General features: G+C 46.7%; 1 protein-coding gene across 2 annotated transcripts in view; it reads left to right on the top strand.

Moving 5' to 3' along the window:
- Positions 1–14277, top strand: part of ABCB6 (ATP binding cassette subfamily B member 6 (LAN blood group)) — a 48522-nt gene extending 34245 nt beyond the window's left edge. For both annotated transcript variants that reach the window (XM_066575499.1, XM_066575498.1), the window contains exons 16-20: positions 2422–2596; positions 3676–3788; positions 4500–4594; positions 9668–9736; positions 10814–14277. In XM_066575499.1, coding sequence (XP_066431596.1) covers positions 2422–2596; positions 3676–3788; positions 4500–4594; positions 9668–9736; positions 10814–10970 — 609 coding nt within the window. In that variant the 3' untranslated portion in view covers positions 10971–14277. The remainder of the gene's footprint in view (positions 1–2421; positions 2597–3675; positions 3789–4499; positions 4595–9667; positions 9737–10813) is intronic.
- The last annotated feature ends 2985 nt before the right edge of the window (positions 14278–17262 follow it).

Below are 17262 nucleotides of genomic sequence, written 5' to 3'. Positions count from 1 at the left end.
CAAGCCCCGTGTGCTGTCCTTTTTGTCTTAAAACATACAGAAAAAAATGGGCTTATTTCAAGTTTTTGCGGGTTTTTTTGCGGACATGAAAAACGGATGGCACACAGAGTAAACAAATGGACACACAGACCAAATATGGACTGAATAAGTATGTAGTATGATCTTCACGGCACGACCGCTCCAAGAGAATTGCAGGGAACAAACCAACCACTGTGCATGGCTGTCATTGACCTCACAAAGGCATTTGATACAGTGAACCGCAATGCTCTTTGGGCCATCCTCCAAAAAATCGGATGCCCTAATAAATTCATGAACATCCGGCGGCTCCTTGATGACATGATGGCAATGGTCTTGGACAGCAATGGCTCCCAAAGCAAACCCATTTAAGTTCGAGTCAGGGGTCAAACAGGATTGTGTTATTGCCCCAACTTTATTTTCCCTCTCTATAGCTATGATACTGCACCTTGTTGATGGGGAAACGTCCCACCGGCGTGGAAATCATCTATTGGACAGATGGTAAATTATTTAACCTTAACAGACTAAAAGCCAAAACCAAGATCACAACGTCTGCTACAGAACTCCAATATGCTGATGTTAACGTAGTCTGTGCTCATTCAGAAGCATACTGAAAGCTTTGCCTCTCGCTGAACATTGAGAAAACCAAAATGCTCTATCAGCAGGTACGGCATTTGGGTGGAAGGCTGGCCATTGTGGGTGAGACCACGGGGGTTTCAAGATGGTTGTCACAGGTGTCTCTGTGAATCTCTCCCAACAGTGGCATAACATGACCCAGCTCGGCCGCGCGCAATGCAAAAGGAACAAACAGATGTAAACGGTAGTGATCAGTCTTAATTATGTTGTCACGTGACGCCAGTACCTCTGTTCAAGCAAGCGGTTGCTCGGTGTTAAATAATAGAGTCCACAGACAAAGAGATAAGTTTTCTTTACTCACAAGGTCCAACTTTAAATTTCCAAGTATAAAGCAAGATGACAGTCTCAGACACAACACTTCTGCCAGGCTTCCTTCTAATTCAACTCTGTTGCACACGCTCTTCTAGGAGACACTTTTCTTCCCGTACTCTGGGTGTCCTTAGTCTAAGTTATCTGCAAAATGATCCCCGGGGGTACACTCCTGATGCAGTGGGCTAACACGCAAATCTTGCCTTTTCTTGCTATTTACTCCTCTCGACTGGTCATAGCAGGAACCTTTACTCTGAGCTTCTGACCCCAAAGGGGAAATATCCCACAGCAAATGAGATTGGCCCATGGCTCAGCGCAGACAAAAGCTAAAGCGAGCTTTATCCTCCTGCTGACACGTCCTCCTCCACCGACTACATCTTTGCACCCCCTTCCTCTCTCTCTCTTTAGGCTCCGCCTCCCAACTTCTTCAAAACTTCCACAATGACACAAACAACTTGGGTAAGACAGATTTTGCAACGACAAAGCTTGTTAGCACTTACATAGATCCACACAATAACACACTAGACAGTTTACACAAAGCGGACATACACCTACTCTAAAGACACCCCAACTCTGGGCCATTATACAGGCACCAACTAATTCTTCTGCAATCCCAGAAATACAGCTTAATGGTGTAAGGTTGGAAAATGTTGACCAATTCCACTACCTTGGCAGCCACCCCTCCACAAAAGCTAACACCGATGCCGAAATACAATACCGCCTGAGCTCTGCGAGTGCAGCTTTCTTTGCATGAAGCAGACGGTGTTTGAGGACTGGGAAGTTCGTAGGGATACCAAGATGCTTGTTTATAAAGCTAATGTCCTTCCAATCTGGTTATATGCCCACGGAACGTAGACCGTCTACAAACGTCACTCTAAACCCCTGGAACGAGTCAATCAGCGTTGCTTTTGAAAAATCCTGCAATCCTCTTGGGAAGACAGACAGACAGACAAATGTCAGCAGTCTGGAAGAAGCACAGACCACCAGCATTGAAGCAATGATCCTTCACTATCAACTTCGCTGGACTGGCCACGTTGTACGAATGCCCGACTACCATCTCCCAAAGCAATTACTATACTCTCAGCTTAAGAACGGAAAACGGAATGTTGGTGGACAGCAAAAGAGATTTAAGGATGGATCTAAAGCTAACCTTAAAAACTGTGGCACAGACATCAAGAACTGGGAAGCCCTGGCCCATGAGCTGTTGCCAACAGCACTGTGAATTTCGAAGAAGCAAGAATGGATGGCGAAAGGGAGAAATGTCACCATCCGGCTATAATGACATCCATTTAATGGATATGTTTTTTACAGGATGCCGTTCTAGCCTATAGTTGATGGATGCCACTGTGTTGTATCCGTCACCGCCTCCATTTAATGTGTACGTCGGGAGCTTTTCCAGGTCCATACGTTTTACCAGAAGCAATTGACACAGCATTAAAATAGCCTTCTCTCTACCTTCAGGTCTTACAGGCATCTCTGCGCTCCCATATCGGCGTGGTACCCCAGGATACAGTACTGTTCAATGACAACATCCGAAACAATATCCGCTATGGACGAGTCACTGCTACAGACGAAGAGGTGGAGCAGGCAGCGATCGCAGCAGACATCCACGAACGGATCCTTTCCTTCCGTGATGGTGAGTGACCGACTACAGAACAGATTCAGCAGCTCTTGGTAACTACTAGATGAAACTTTAGGAAAACTTCAGCAAGACTGATACTTCTGCTGATGGTCAGACAATCTAGTATGTGTGGGGACCGAACGGAGATGAGCAGCTTGGATGTTCGGAAGCTGCTTATCTCCTCTTACTGGCACTTCCATCCAACTTAAAGGGGTTGTCCCGCGAAAGCAAGTTGGGGTATACACTTCTGTATGGCCATATTAATGCACTTTGTAATATACATCGTGCATTAAATATGAGCCATACAGAAGTTATTCACTTACCTGTTCCGTTGCTAGCGTCCTCGTCTCCATGGTGCCGTCTAATTTTCAGCGTCTAATCGCCGGATTAGACGCGCTTGCGCAGTCCGGTCTTCTCCCTTCTGAATGGGGCCGCTCCTCGTAGCTCCGCCTCGTCACGTGCCAATTCCAGCCAATCAGGAGGCTGGGATCGGCAATGGACCGCACAGAAGCCCTGCGGTCCACCGAGGGTGAAGATCCCGGCGGCCATCTTCACCAGGTAAGTAAGAAGTCACCGGAGCGCGGGGATTCAGGTAAGCACTATTCGGTTTTCTTTTTTAACCCCTGCATCGGGTTTGTCTCGCGCCGAACGGGGGGGCTATTGAAAAAAAAAAAAACCGTTTCGGCGCGGGACAACCCCTTTAAAGGGGTGGTCTGGGACTTTTACTATTTCCTTTCGGGATCAACGCTGATCCCTGGGCCTGTTGTCAGTGCAGACAGAGCCAGAAGTAGATGGCGCTGTCAACATTGTAGCGGCCCAGTTTGCTATTACAATCACAGCTCCCATTAAATTCAATGGGAGCTGTGACTGAAGTACCAAACCGAGCCACCATGTTACAGACAGTGCTATTTGCTTCCAGCACTGATTGCACTGACAGTGGGTCACCTGAATGGGGAGATCCCTGCCAATCAACTTTTGATTACCTATCCTGAGATAAACCCTTTAAACCTTCGTTTTTACTGAGGAGTCGGGAATCGGGCCTTATATTTGCAGTTGTAACCAGATTTACCTATTTTTTTTTTCTTCATCTTCAGGTTACGACACACAAGTTGGGGAAAGAGGTCTAAAACTGAGCGGCGGAGAGAAGCAGCGAGTCGCCATCGCTCGAACCATTCTAAAAGCGCCACAGATTATCCTGCTAGACGAGGTAAATCTTACGGTTTCCAATTGAAACTACAGTTTTGTATTCTTGTTCATTATTAAGGAATTGCTTTGTGAGCGATTTCCTAATAGAACAGCATTGTTGGAATCGCCTCCTTTACTAGTGGATCAGGTAAGGCCTTTCAAGTCTGCAGGAATATCCATTTATCAGAGCCCTCCTGCTGGTAAAGGGAACCATTCCAATAATATCATGAGACTAGGGAATTGCCATTTATGCAGTCCTATACTTAATCTCTTCATGACTTCCAATGGTAAACTTACGTTGCAGCTGCCTGGGCTCTTAGCAACACAAGTTTATGTCACCCGCTCTGCCGGTGATCGCAGCCCCCTTGGCCCCAGCAGGTAAAATACCAGAAACAAGCTGTTAAGAACAGCCTGTTCGGGTGCTATCATTGTGACCTGATTGGTTCAGGTTCAAATGATGTCATCACTGACAGCCAATCGCAGCACTAGTCAGGAAAGTTTGTATACTACAAACTTTCCCAGCATGTCGGTGCTGCATCAGCATCTCTCCCCATCTTTTCTCTGCTCTCCTATCCGTGTGAGATTGGAAGAGTGAGGAGAGCACAATGAAAAACCGCACATATTAACCCCCTGTTTTCCGAACATTAACCCCTTATATTGTTACCGGGGCGCCTTCTAGCATTACCAGATCTATAGGGTTGAGCTTTGACTTGCCCCTCTTTTCTCTTCCTAGGCCACCTCTGCCCTGGACACAGAAACCGAGAGAAACATCCAGGCATCGTTAGCCAAAGTCTGCGCTAACCGGACGACAATTGTGGTTGCCCACCGGTAAGACTACGGCGTGGTTGTAGAGCGGGTAATGAAACTGCTATATTTACAAAATCTCCAATTTTTTACCACCTTTGACCCGCCGGCGGTCGCTCTACTATTGTCTTTTTAGAAGGGTCCCTCAAAAATAAGCTGATCTTATGTGGTCCTGCAGATGGGACCCCCGGCGATCCGTTGTAGTTTGTGGGCCCCTGGAAGCAAGTGGCCAGTGCTTCTATCTGGGGGAGCAGGGCATATCTGGGCGGCCGTGTGTTAGTGACATAAGGGGCATGAGAGCAATATGGCTGACAGCTACTTCCTGTCCCAGAAGCTGAAGGCAGGAGATGTATGGCGGTCAGATAGCTGAGGTCACAAGACTCCATAAAAGGCAGCGGTAACTCTTTGCAATTTTTGTTGCATATTTTGCGCATTTCTGAACTGATTTTGTTCATGTTTTAACCCCTTCAGGACTAGCCCTCCTTTGGTCTTCTAGGACCACAGGAATGTTTTTGTGTTCACCAGGGCTCCAGATGGCGATCTATAATTTGCAGTCGGCGACAAGACTTTACGGTCTTGTCTTCAATTATGACTAGCCCTCACAATTCTCACTCATCATTTAGACGTTTGCCTGCATCTAAACGGAACGCTTCAGTTTAGTTCATTTGAACAATTTTCTGAATGATAACGTTTTGCCTTGTGCTCTTTCACATGCTGAATGCCTAATGTTTAATATTCCCCATACTTCATGCCAGTTGTGGCCGAACGGTTCGTGGATGGGTGAGATCCGTTTCTCTTTCCCGGACTTTGATTCTAAATCCAGCCCCCTTCTGACTCTGTGAGGTTGATGACGTATTCTACATCATCCACAAGATAATTGAAATATTGCGCGTGCGCCGTGAGAATGTGGGTTGATGTATACATGGATCATTTGGCCCATTAGTGGGCAGATTCTGCACGAGTGCCCGTCATAGAGGCAGAAGGGTACGCTTTTGTTTCAATCGTTTTTTATTGTACATTTTCAGTAAACATTTAACAGTGTTACATTATGTTGATCTGCAGTTACCATTCTGCTTACGCGTAGCCACGCTGGTTTCTCTTAAAATCATGTATTACGGTCTTTTCCTGCAGAGTACATTTATTTCTTAAAACAGTAAATACAAAAAATAAAAAATTAAAAGAAAAGAAAAAGAAAAAAAACCCTAAAAATACAACTTTATGATGTATTAATGAATAAAGGCATGTATCTGGCTGGGGTGGTGGAAGGTAAGGGGAGATGTTGGGGTACGGGGTTAGGGAGGGGATGGAAGTCTTGCTTATGACTTTTTTGGGTTTCCGAGAGCCCTAAGGGTCCATAGTACCCGTATTCAACCAATTTTCAAAGGGTTTAGACGCTCTCATGGCGATCCATGGTCTCCAGAGATTATAGGACTTTTCGCGGTCTTTTTCTTCCTCTGCTCCCTCTATTTCGTATCTCATAAGAGTATTGAGTTTTTCTGTCCATATAACCCTTGTGGGAGGGGCCGTGGAGCGCCATAAACCCGGGACAGACATCCTGACTGCGAGGATGGCCAATCTCAGGAGGTCAGCCTTGATCTTTGCCATGGATCCCAGGAGCATTAATAGTAGGGCCATTTTTGCTGTAAAGGACACTGTTGATCTGGCCATGCTATTGTAGAGGATTTCCACACTTTTCCATAATTCGGCTATTAGTGGGCATTCCCACCAGATATGTAGCATTGTTCCTATGCTACTCTGGCATCTCCAACATATATCGGAGACTTGTGCATCCATTTGGTGCAGTCTCATCGGTGTCCTGTACCATCGTGACAAGATTTTAAAATTTTGTTCTTGTATTCTGCTAAATTTGGTACTTTTGTGGCACATAAGGAAAGCCCTGTTCCAGTCCGTACTGGTGAGCGTTACTCCCATTTCCCTTTCCCACTGTGCCACATAGCTGGGAGGGTCGTCCTCCACCTCGCGGGCCACCAGCAAACTGTATGTCAGTGAAATTCCGTGCGTCACTGGTGATGCTGTCATGCATGCGGTTTCAAACTGGGTCAGCGGTAAATTGCCACATCCCCTGGGTGTCAGGGACTCCACACACCCTCTCACCTGAAAATATTTTAACCATGCCCCTGGTGGGGGACTGGTTCCTTCATAAAACTCTCTCAGGGGTCTCACTCCTGTCTGTGTGGTTACATCTCTCACTCGTGGGACCGGAGTGTTAGGTAGTGATAGGACCTGGTTCCCTCTCTCAAAGGCCTGAAACTGAGGGTTGGCTATCAGTGGAGTCAATGGTCCCGGGACTGAGATCAAACCCATTTTCTGGGCAAATGCGCCCCTCTAATTGCGGCGAGATGGAGTTTATCTCTTTCAAGTATTGTCTCGGAATCCACGGGACCCCCTGGACCGCTATAGATGCGATATTGTGCTCTAATTCTACCCATAGCTTCGTGCTCTTATCTCTTAGGAGAGATAGCATAAAGTTGCCCAGGCTCGCCCTGTAATACAGGGTGAAATCTGGGAGTCCCAATCCTCCCTGTTCCTTGGGGCGTGTGAGGAGCGTGTGTCTGAGTCGGGGTCTACGGCCCCTCCAGACAAAGTTATTTATTAGCGAACGTATATTAAGCAGGAATCGTCTGTTGAGGTGGACAGGTAGAGTCTGACACAGGTACAGAAATTTCGGCAAAGTGTCCATTTTTACAGCGTTTATTCTGCCTGTCCAAGATATATACAGTGGGCTCCACTTTTCTAAGTCCTCTTTAAGTTTGGCAAGGAAGGGTTGAAAGTTTAGGTCGAAGGTCTGGGCGGGATTTGCAGATAGTTGAACTCCTAGATATTTTATTGATGTGGGCTTCCATTTAAACGGGAAAGCTTCTTCTAGGTCTAGCGCTTCTCTCTGGGGGATCGTTATGTTTAACCCCTTAATGACATGGCCTATTTTGGCGTTGAGGACCAAGCGATTTTTTTGGTATTTTTCCATCTCCATTTTTCAAAAGCCATAACTTTTTTATTTTTCCGTGGACGCGGCCGTGTAAGGGCTTGTTTTTTGCGTGGCGATCTGTAGTTTTTATTGGTGCCACTTTTGGGTATATAGACAATATCGTAAATTTTTTTTTTTTAATGATAACAGGGAGAGAAAACGCATCAATTCTGCCATAGATTTTTTATTTTTTTTTACAGCGTTAATCATGCAGCATAAATGACACACTAAAATTTTTCTGCGGGTCGGTACGGTAACAACGATACCAAAATTGTTATATTTTTTTTTAGGTTTTTACACTTTTTTGCAATAAAACCCCCTTTTTTTGGAAATCTTTTTTTTTTCTCTATAGCTGCATTCAAAGTCCTGTAACTTTTTTATTTTTCTATGTACGGAGCTCTATGAGGGCTTATTTTTTGCGAGACGAGCTGTAGTTTTTATTGGTACCATTTTGGGAAATGTACGGCTTTTTTGATCACTTTTATTGCATTTTTTGTGAGGCAAAATGTTAAATATTAGCATTTTGCCTCTGTTTTTTAGCGTTTTTTTTTACGCTTTTTGTCGTACAAAATAAAAAGCGTGTTCAACTTTTTGTACACGTCGTTACGGACGCGTCAATACCCAATATGTGGGGTTTTAGTTTTTTTTCCCTTTTTTATGCTAATATTAGAAAAAGCATAAAAAAGGGGTTTTTTACATTTTTTTTTTTACATTTTTATTTTTTTTACACTTTTCTTTTCTTTTTTTTAATACTATTTGAGTCCCTCTGAGGGACTTACATCACTGTGCCTATGATCGCTGTCATAAGGCATGGCAGAGCTACTGCTCTGCCATGCCTTATCGCTTGTACAGCGATAATAGGCACAGGCAATACAGGACGCCAGTGTCTGGCGTCCTGTTGCCATGGTGACAGGCCGGGCTCTCGCGATAACATCGCGAGTTCCGGCCGGAGACACACAGGGATCGCGATCCCTCTGTGAACTCTTTCCCTGCCGCGATCTACTTAGATCGCGGCAGGGAAGGGGTTAACAGCGGCGGGCGCATCTCCGATGCCCCCCCGCTGTTGGAGCGGGACGCCGGCTGTGACTGACAGCCGGCTCCCGCTGCGGGATAGCGCGGGATCACATGTGATCCCGTGCTATCTCCAGGACGTACCAGGTACGTCATGTTGCGGGAAGTACCAGGCTGCCATGACGTACCAGGTACGTCCAGGAGCGGGAAGGGGTTAATATCTCAGATTTTTGTAGATTTACTTTGAAATTGCTCACTCTCCCATACCTTGCGAATTCTTTCATCAATATTGGTAGTCCTATCCTGGGATTTGATACGAACAGAAGAAGGTCATCCGCGAACAATGCCATTTTATGTTCACGAATACCATCATGGGCGCCTCTGATTGATATGTTACTCCGGATGGCATTGGCTTGGGATTCCATTGACAGGATATATAGCAGGGGCGACAGTGGACAGCCCTGTCTGGTACCGTTACGGATCATTATGGGTTCTGAAAGGGCTCCATTTATTTTAATCTTGGCTGAGGGGCCGAGAAGGGTACGCTTTTGAATCAAACTCTGGGAAAGTGCAACAGTCCAGCCTGCCCACTCAGCCACAATTTGCATGCAGAGCGGGAGACTTTGAGCATCGATTGATTTATACAAGGAAACTGGTTTGTGACAAACTACTACTCCTGTATGTGTTGGCGGTTGTCGTAGCTTAGATGTGCGGAAAGATTCCCTTTAAAGGGGTTATCCCACCTAAAGCAGTAATGCCTTTTCCACTGACTACTTGATAAATGCATGATTGCCGGGGTTCTGACTGTTGGAACGAAGCACCCAGAGTCCCTCTAGGGAATGCATGTGATCACTCCCATAGAAGTGAATGAAGGGGTAGTCACACATGTGTACCGCTGCTCCAATGACCAGAGGGACCGCTGCAGGGTTCTCCAGATCCCAGGGGACACCAGCGGCCGGGCATCTGGCAATCATAGGTGATAAATTATTCTGGTGGGCTAATTCCTTTAATGCAAAAATAACGCTCCTTTTTATGTTAGAAATATCCCAATTTTAATAATTGCTTAATTTCTATTGTATTTTATAAAACCTCCTTTCCAGGCTCTCCACAATCATCAGCGCAGACCAGATCCTTGTCCTGAAGGACGGGCAGATTGCAGAGAGAGGACGGTAAGTGCACTTGCCCTGTCGTTGCCTCGATGCATCCATACACATAACGATGATTATATTTGATAGAGCCACAAAGGGGGAGCGCTAAGAATTATCCTTTGTGCTAAAATGTTTGGTTCTGATCAGCGGGAATTTGTCCCATCTGATTGTGAACACTCTTTCCATTTTTCTCATGTCAGTAAAGGGTATGTATGCTTGTGGATCTAGCTTTTATCCTAATTTGAAAGGACTGAAGCAACTTTGCAAATAAACTTGAATAAAATCTCATATCGTCTTCTGCATACAGCTCCTATGCTGAACTATGTGTCTCCATTGTTACAGACTACAGACAACCCTGTGTAGTCTGATCCTGCAGTCATCTTTCCTTCTGCTTCCTCTCTACTTCTTGCTTGCAATTTGGCGGGATCATACTACTAAAAAGTGGTTTAGTCTGTACCCCTGAGGACACATAGGCCTGCATAGCAGCTGTGTACACGTAACGGTAGGTGATTTTTCTTAATCACAACTATTTTTGTAAAGTTGCTTTATTTTTTATTTTGGCTGCATTAGTACAATAAAAATGGTTGCAAAGGTTTACATACCCTTTAGTCACTGATCACTCAGCCTCTTAAATGGATTTTCGAGGACTTTGGGCATTTTTTTGGTTGATGACCAGTCCTCAGGATAGGTTATCAATAATCGGAGGAAGTCCGCTGCCCAGGATTCCCAGCACTGCTGTTAGGAGAGCTCAAGAAGCAGATTGCGCCATCTGTACTGCAGCGGCCCAGGATGGTAGTGCAGGCCCAGCTCCCACTGAATTCAATAGGAGCTACGCTTGCACTACCAACCCTGGCCACTCTAGTACAGACGGCGCAGTCTGTTTCCTGTGCTCTCTGTACAGACGATGGTGCTAGGAAATTGCTAATTGGTAGCGGATCCTCGGTGATCATGTATTGATGATCTATCCCGAGGATAGGTCTTCCATAGAAAAAAATCCCAAAGCCCCTTCAATGATCATCGTCCACAATTATGGACAGTTGGATCAGTTGGGACCAAATGGAAAACAAAATCTTCATTGCCGCTCTCATTTATTTCTAGGCATGACGAGTTGCTCGCCAAGGGAGGCATCTACTGTGGGATGTGGCAGAAACAGCAGAGCGGCAACGAGTCATCCTCCGACTCCGAGTCTGAGCGAAAAGACCGCAGTTCAGAGAAACTACAACAGCCAAAACCAGCACTGAGGAAACCTCATTAGAGCACAAAACACTGACTTCACTTTCATCTACTCCATGGACAAGTCCGGCAGCTGCGACACAATAGTTGTCCCTCCTCAGCATTCTGGAGGGATTTAATCCTGCGGTGACCTGACTGCCTATTATGGGAGGGAGCAGAAAATATCCCCCACGATATCAGACTTCCACAAGCACAATAGTTATGGTAGAATCCTTCAGGTTTTGGTTATGTGATGGCGTTTTCCCAGGATGTGCCAACAACAGTGGACTGGCAGGGGTCCACCATCTGGGACCTCCACCAATCGCAGACTTCCATCTTGCACAGAGCTGATTTGTGCAGGAAGCAAACAGCTCTGATCACACTGCAGTGGTCCTGCTTGGTAATGCAGGCAAAGATCCCATTGATGTGAATAAGCACTTGGCCTGTAATACCAAGCCTGGCCACTGCATTGGGAACAGAGCATTCTGCTTCCTGCACAGATCAGCTCAATGCATGAATGCAGCAGCCTGACGAAAAGCCAATCTACTCTTTAAGGCCTATTCTGAGGATAACTCATCAGTAGCTGAACAACCCCTGTAAGCCACCTGTAAAGGGATACTAAACCTATTTTCTGTTTGCTGCCTAGTTGAATGCAATCTATTGTTCTTTGATATCAGCCAGTGCAGGCTGGAGAAAGCCTGACTCTAGAGTTGTTGAATGCAATAATTTATGGCAAGTCCAGAGACGGATATTCTTCATCATTCGGTCACTGGCAGCATTAACACTGAACGATAATGTAAAGTGCCCTTATGCTGCCCCACATCCAGGGGCCCTTTAATTACTTCTGAAGAGTTAAAAGGACATATCAACCCAAAACCTAAAAATGAAGCTCCTTATCCCATCAAGTCATACTTCCAGGGGTCCAGGAAGCTGAGATCTGGGTTGCTGTATGCAGGATCTTGAATTTTTCACTAATCTAGTAATGGCTACAGGACTAAAAGAGGAGAAAATGTATTTAGAACTACTTGCCTTCCTCTGAATCAGTTTTGTGGGCACTAAGACAGGTAGGTCTGTGAACCCTACATACAGCAAGCAGCCCCCATGCCAGCTTCTGGGACGCATGGAAGAATGGCTTCGGGTGAGCAGCAGGTAGTGGACTTAAAGGGAACCTGCCACCAACTATAAGCACCATATACTAAGTTATGGTGCCCTTAGTTTGGGGGAGGTGGAGTCCAAGGAGCCTCTTTTCATACTCGCCCGGTCCCCTCTTCCTGCGGTGTCCCCCGCCAAAGTCAGTGCCGCACAGCAAGCTTGGCTCTTCAGAAGGCTGCGCATGCTTCCATAGAGATGAGTGGGAATGTGCGTGCGCAGTCGTCTGAAAACAGCCAAGCTTGCTGTGCGGCACTGACTTTGCTGGGGGACACCGCTGGCGAGTATGTGAAGGCGTTCCTTGGACTGCTAACCTGTAACCACCCTAGCTTAGATTACGGTGCTTCTAGTTGGTGACAGGTTCCCTTTTAAAGGGGTTTTCCAAATTATTACTTTTACATGGTCAAAGCAATATAATAGTAATATACCCACTGCGGCATCTGACAGGTGATGTCACCCAGCCATCAGTGTCATCCCATAGACCTGTCACATGGGCTTCTGATGTCACTGATGACGTCACTGCTGGCCTCCCGTAGATGTAAATAGAAGACCACAGCGACGGTGGAGCAGTACGCAATGGAAAGGGAGTATTATGTTTTTTGGGGGGTTTTTTAACCCCTATGCCCTACTTGCTTCATCACTGCCACTAATGCTTGAGGATTCAGAAGACCCCTTTAAGGCTTACGTTCACATGTTCACATGTAGAAGATTTTGCACTGTGGATCTGCATCGAAATCAGCATATAATATGAATACTGACAAGGATTTTACCTCCTCATGAAATCCGCGCAGAAAATTCTCAGCATAAAATGATTCGCAGATCTATAATCCGCACCGCAGGTCAATTTACACTGCGGATGGTTTTCCATGTTGATGACCATTCTTGACCCTCATCCACACTGCTGGGGATGTGAAATGATGCAGATTTTCCGCTGCCAATTCTGCAGCAGAAAAGCCACAGCATTTCCGCTCCGTCTGAGCATGTCGTAAAAACGTGGAACAAAACTAGGATATGCCATTACTTTGGTAAGGATGAGACCTTTGGGACCCCCACAGATCCCGAGAATGAAGGGGCTGTAGTGCTGCGCTCCCTTCTAGGATGCCCCTGTATGGTGCTGCTCCATGCCATCCCATTGTGCTGGGAACTGCAGTCCGCCCCATTCTTGGTTGACTGGGGTCACACTTTAGGTGCCTGCACAGTGGGTGGCTGCAGCATTGCTGTGTGGGGGGCGCCACAACACTACACCAGTGCTATGGTCCCCCTGGTTGGGGGTCTGATATCTGAGACTCCGTCATTCCATCACAAAGCAATAATTGGGAGAGTGGGTGGGTATAAAACAAAATACATCACCCATCCCTCCGTCACTTGGTTTATGGTGCTGTTTGGAGGTGGCAAGTTACCTTTAATAAATGGGAAACCCCTCATGACTACTTCATATAGTGTGGCCTACTGGGGAGCCCCCTCTATGAGCCGGAACCCATTTTGGTGGATCAGAGCCAACCTTGTATTAGATAGGGAACTAGCCATCTGCACGGCCGCCATGTAATACTACATCTCTGCAGCTCCCCTCTTGCAAAATCGGCAGTTTGTCCAGGGGTGCTGGCGCTTGCAATTGGAAAGGGGTTATCTCTGATGAGACATCCCCTTTAAGCACTTATGCACACAACAGAGCCTGCACACAAAGCAGCAAACCATGTAAATGTGGGCATTGAGTGGCACTGCACGCTAATACCGCGGTGTGCATGATGCCTAACCACTATTCACAAGGAATGGCTGTGAATGTGACAACTGACAACCATTACTGTCCTTTATGTGCTCCGAATGGCCGTGTTCATTGAATAAGGATATGGGATAAGTGGCAATTATACCAATGTGGTGCCGCTTATCTCCTGGAAAAAATTCCAGCAGGTTCAAAGCCAATATATAGAATCCTTACAAGGGGCATCATGGGACTTGTCTATGAGTCGTGGCCAATAGGGGCTCTGAGCGCCTACATACAATACCTCATCCGGAAATCTCTACCGTGACCTCAGGTTTAGGATGCATTAGAGCTCCTCCTCTGGTTTTTTAAGTGCAGTTTTGTATAATTACATGAGTCTTTTGATTACTCAGCGGAGGAGCATAAATTAATATTTATTCTATGACATCATCGATGATGCAATAATGGATGTACAATGAAGAATAAAAATGAGAAAAACCCCGCTTGTTGTCCGTCTGATCTAACCACTAGGCCGTGTTCACACACTGCACGCAAAATTTGCAGCATTTAGGCCACTTTCACACGGCCAAGATGCACAAAGCTCGCGCGAATATGAGCCCCATTCTTTTAAATGGGGTCATACAGATGGGTGTTTTTCTCCTTTCTGCATCGCGGTGTGGTAAAAAATCATGCTATGTCCTATTTTTGGGAGTTCCCTCGCATCGCCTGTTTTTCAATTGGACAGACAAAGCATCGCAGGGCGCACAAGGTGAGGTTTCCCATTGAAAATAATGGGTGATGCGAGGGAACGCCAAAGAGGATCATTACTTTCCTTTTAAACACAAAAACGTCTCGCATTCGCGGGGAAATTGCACGTTGCTGAGAGCGATAACTGCCTGATATCGCACTTGCCCATGTTAATTAGCCTTAGGCCTCATGTCCACGGCATATGCGGATTGTACATGCGAATTTCCACAGCAGATGTACTGCGAGTCGTGTTTTTTTTTAAAATTGCTTGTGGGAGATCGCAGTGACTAAATGTATTTGCGGATGCACTGCGAATTGTCTGTTCCCATAGAGATGAATGTAGCACATCCGCGGTAAAATGGAGCATGCAGCGATTTATTATCCACGCGTGGCATCCACAAATCAAACACAAACAAATCCGCAGGTGTTAAATGAAGTGCGGATGCCACGATGCTTCCCTATGGGTGGCTTGATTTGCGGATCTCACGCACAGTTGCCGCAAATCAAATCTGCCCGTGGATATTGCGGCTAAGGCCGACTTCACACAGAAGAATTTGCGTGTGTAAGGCCTCATATCCACAGGCGGATTGGATTCTGCATGTGGATTTCCGCAGCAGGAGACCTGCAGAAAACATTTGCGAGAGATCGCAGATGTAATGCTTTTTCCACGCAGTTATACGCGGATGCGCTGCGGATCATTCGTAACCCCACCTGCCAGCCTTTTGTTTTCTGCACCATATGGTCTTCAAATCAAATCCACATGCTTAAATTCAGTTGCGGGTGCCAATGCTTCCCTATGGGCACTTTGAATTGCGGATCTTCCGCGCGGGTGACCCAAATCAAATCCGCCCGTGGGCATGAGGCCTAATACAGAGCATAGAGTCCATTGATGTCAATGGGTTTGTTCACATTTCCATACTTTTGGCATGTGCATTGTGGTCGCACAAAAAAAGTTGAACATTTTTCTATCTTTCTGTGTATTTGCGCACCAAAGGTTCCCATAGAAGTCAATGGGGCACAGATTCACGCAATACGCAAGAACATGCATGATATACTCTACAATTCCGCTGGGGAAAGAACACATGTGGAACTCCTTGAAATGGCCAATTCATAATCGGGGAATGTTTGTGTCCCACGTGCCAAAAAAAGTGCCCTGCAGGCAGAAAAAGATGCGCAGAAAAGTTGCGCTAAGGCATGCGCAATTGCACTTGCGCTCGTGTAAAGCCGGCCTATGTCTGTGCAGAAATTGACTTGTGTGGAATTTAAATCTGCAGCATGTCTATTTTAGCAGCGGATTTGGTACAGAAAACTTGCGCACTTCTGCCACAGGCTTCAATGGAGAGGCTGAAATCTGCTACAGTAGCTGCAGACTACTTACGGGAAAAATGGGGGTCTGACCGCTGGGCCCCCCAGTGATCCCAGCAGTGGCGCACCCCTGAGTAAATGGAGCAGTGGCGCCCAGGCAGGACTAGTACTCCATCCCCTCCTATAGGGCGGAGAAGGATTGCTGAGCGCATCGCTCCTGGGGCTGCACAGACGTCGGGGTCGTTGGGTGTCGTAGCAATCAGCCATTATACCCCCATTATATCACCAATATCAGCTCAGTGGTGGTCTGTGCCCGGCACCCGTTATCAGCTGTTAAGAAGTGCCAGGTAACTGTGGTCCCGAGTAAAAGTCCCCTCAGCCCGGTTCCACACGAGCGCTGATCTCACATGAGTTTTGGATGTTGCGAGACTCACAAAATCCGCATGACTATAAATGAATCATACATACGAGCGGCGCTGCGAGAGACATCGTGGCATGGCCAATTTTTTCGCATTGCACGCCTTTCGGATGCCGTACGATCTGCATGCAAGTGCAGTGGGAAATACTTCCGCTTCGCTATCACACGAGAGGATCGGAATTTCATAGAAGCTGCACAAGGCATTTTTGTCTGAAAATCGCCTCGCATCTCCGGGTAAAACGTAGATATCAGGCCAAGTTTCTCAGGCCGCTATCGCGCTCCCACATGTGCAGTTAGCCTGAGGATATGTTCACATGAACGGAAAGGCTGCTGCATTTCTGCAGCAAATTATGCATTTCCGCATCTAAAACAGTCAAAATGTGCCGCATCAGTGCCAGCGGGCGATTCCAGAAGATACAGCACTCGCCTCTGATGTCTTCGGCTGTCAGTGTTTCCTTCACGCGGTACCAGGCGGCCTGTATGCAGCGCCGCGGTTCACTTCGGCATCAACTGACCAGCAGCGCTGCGCTTAGTACCGGACGCCAGGTGCCCGATGAAGGAAGCGCTGATAGCCGAAGACTTTGGAGGCGAGCGCTGTATCTTCTGCAACCGGATGCCGCCACGTACCGGCGCAGGTGCGCAGCTGATTCAGAGTCAAAATCTGCACCGATGGCGCTACGGATTTTGATGGCTATGCATGTGGAGATGCTGCTGGATTTCCGTAGCGCACATTTCGCAGTATTTCTTCCTTGTGTAAACATACCCTAAAGCTTCCTATTACATATAGTAATTGCTAGCTGAGTCATCGCTGGAAACGGCGATTTCAGGCGCTAGACGTCTCATTTACGTGCGGCCACTGCTGGCGCTGAGCGACAAACCGCTCACCTGTCAGAGTTGCTTAGTTTTTAGCTCAGCGACTATCGGCCCTTGTAAACAGGCAGTATTTCACCTACGAACGACTGCCTGTTCACAGTGAATGGAGGCGGGCGGCCGGATGAGATCTCCGCGCGCTCTGCT

Source organism: Eleutherodactylus coqui, chromosome 8, assembly GCF_035609145.1.
Source record: "Eleutherodactylus coqui strain aEleCoq1 chromosome 8, aEleCoq1.hap1, whole genome shotgun sequence".
Lineage (NCBI taxonomy): Eukaryota > Metazoa > Chordata > Amphibia > Anura > Eleutherodactylidae > Eleutherodactylus > Eleutherodactylus coqui.
Note: the sequence above shows the minus strand (reverse complement) of the source record. Positions and strands in the feature narration are given on the sequence as shown.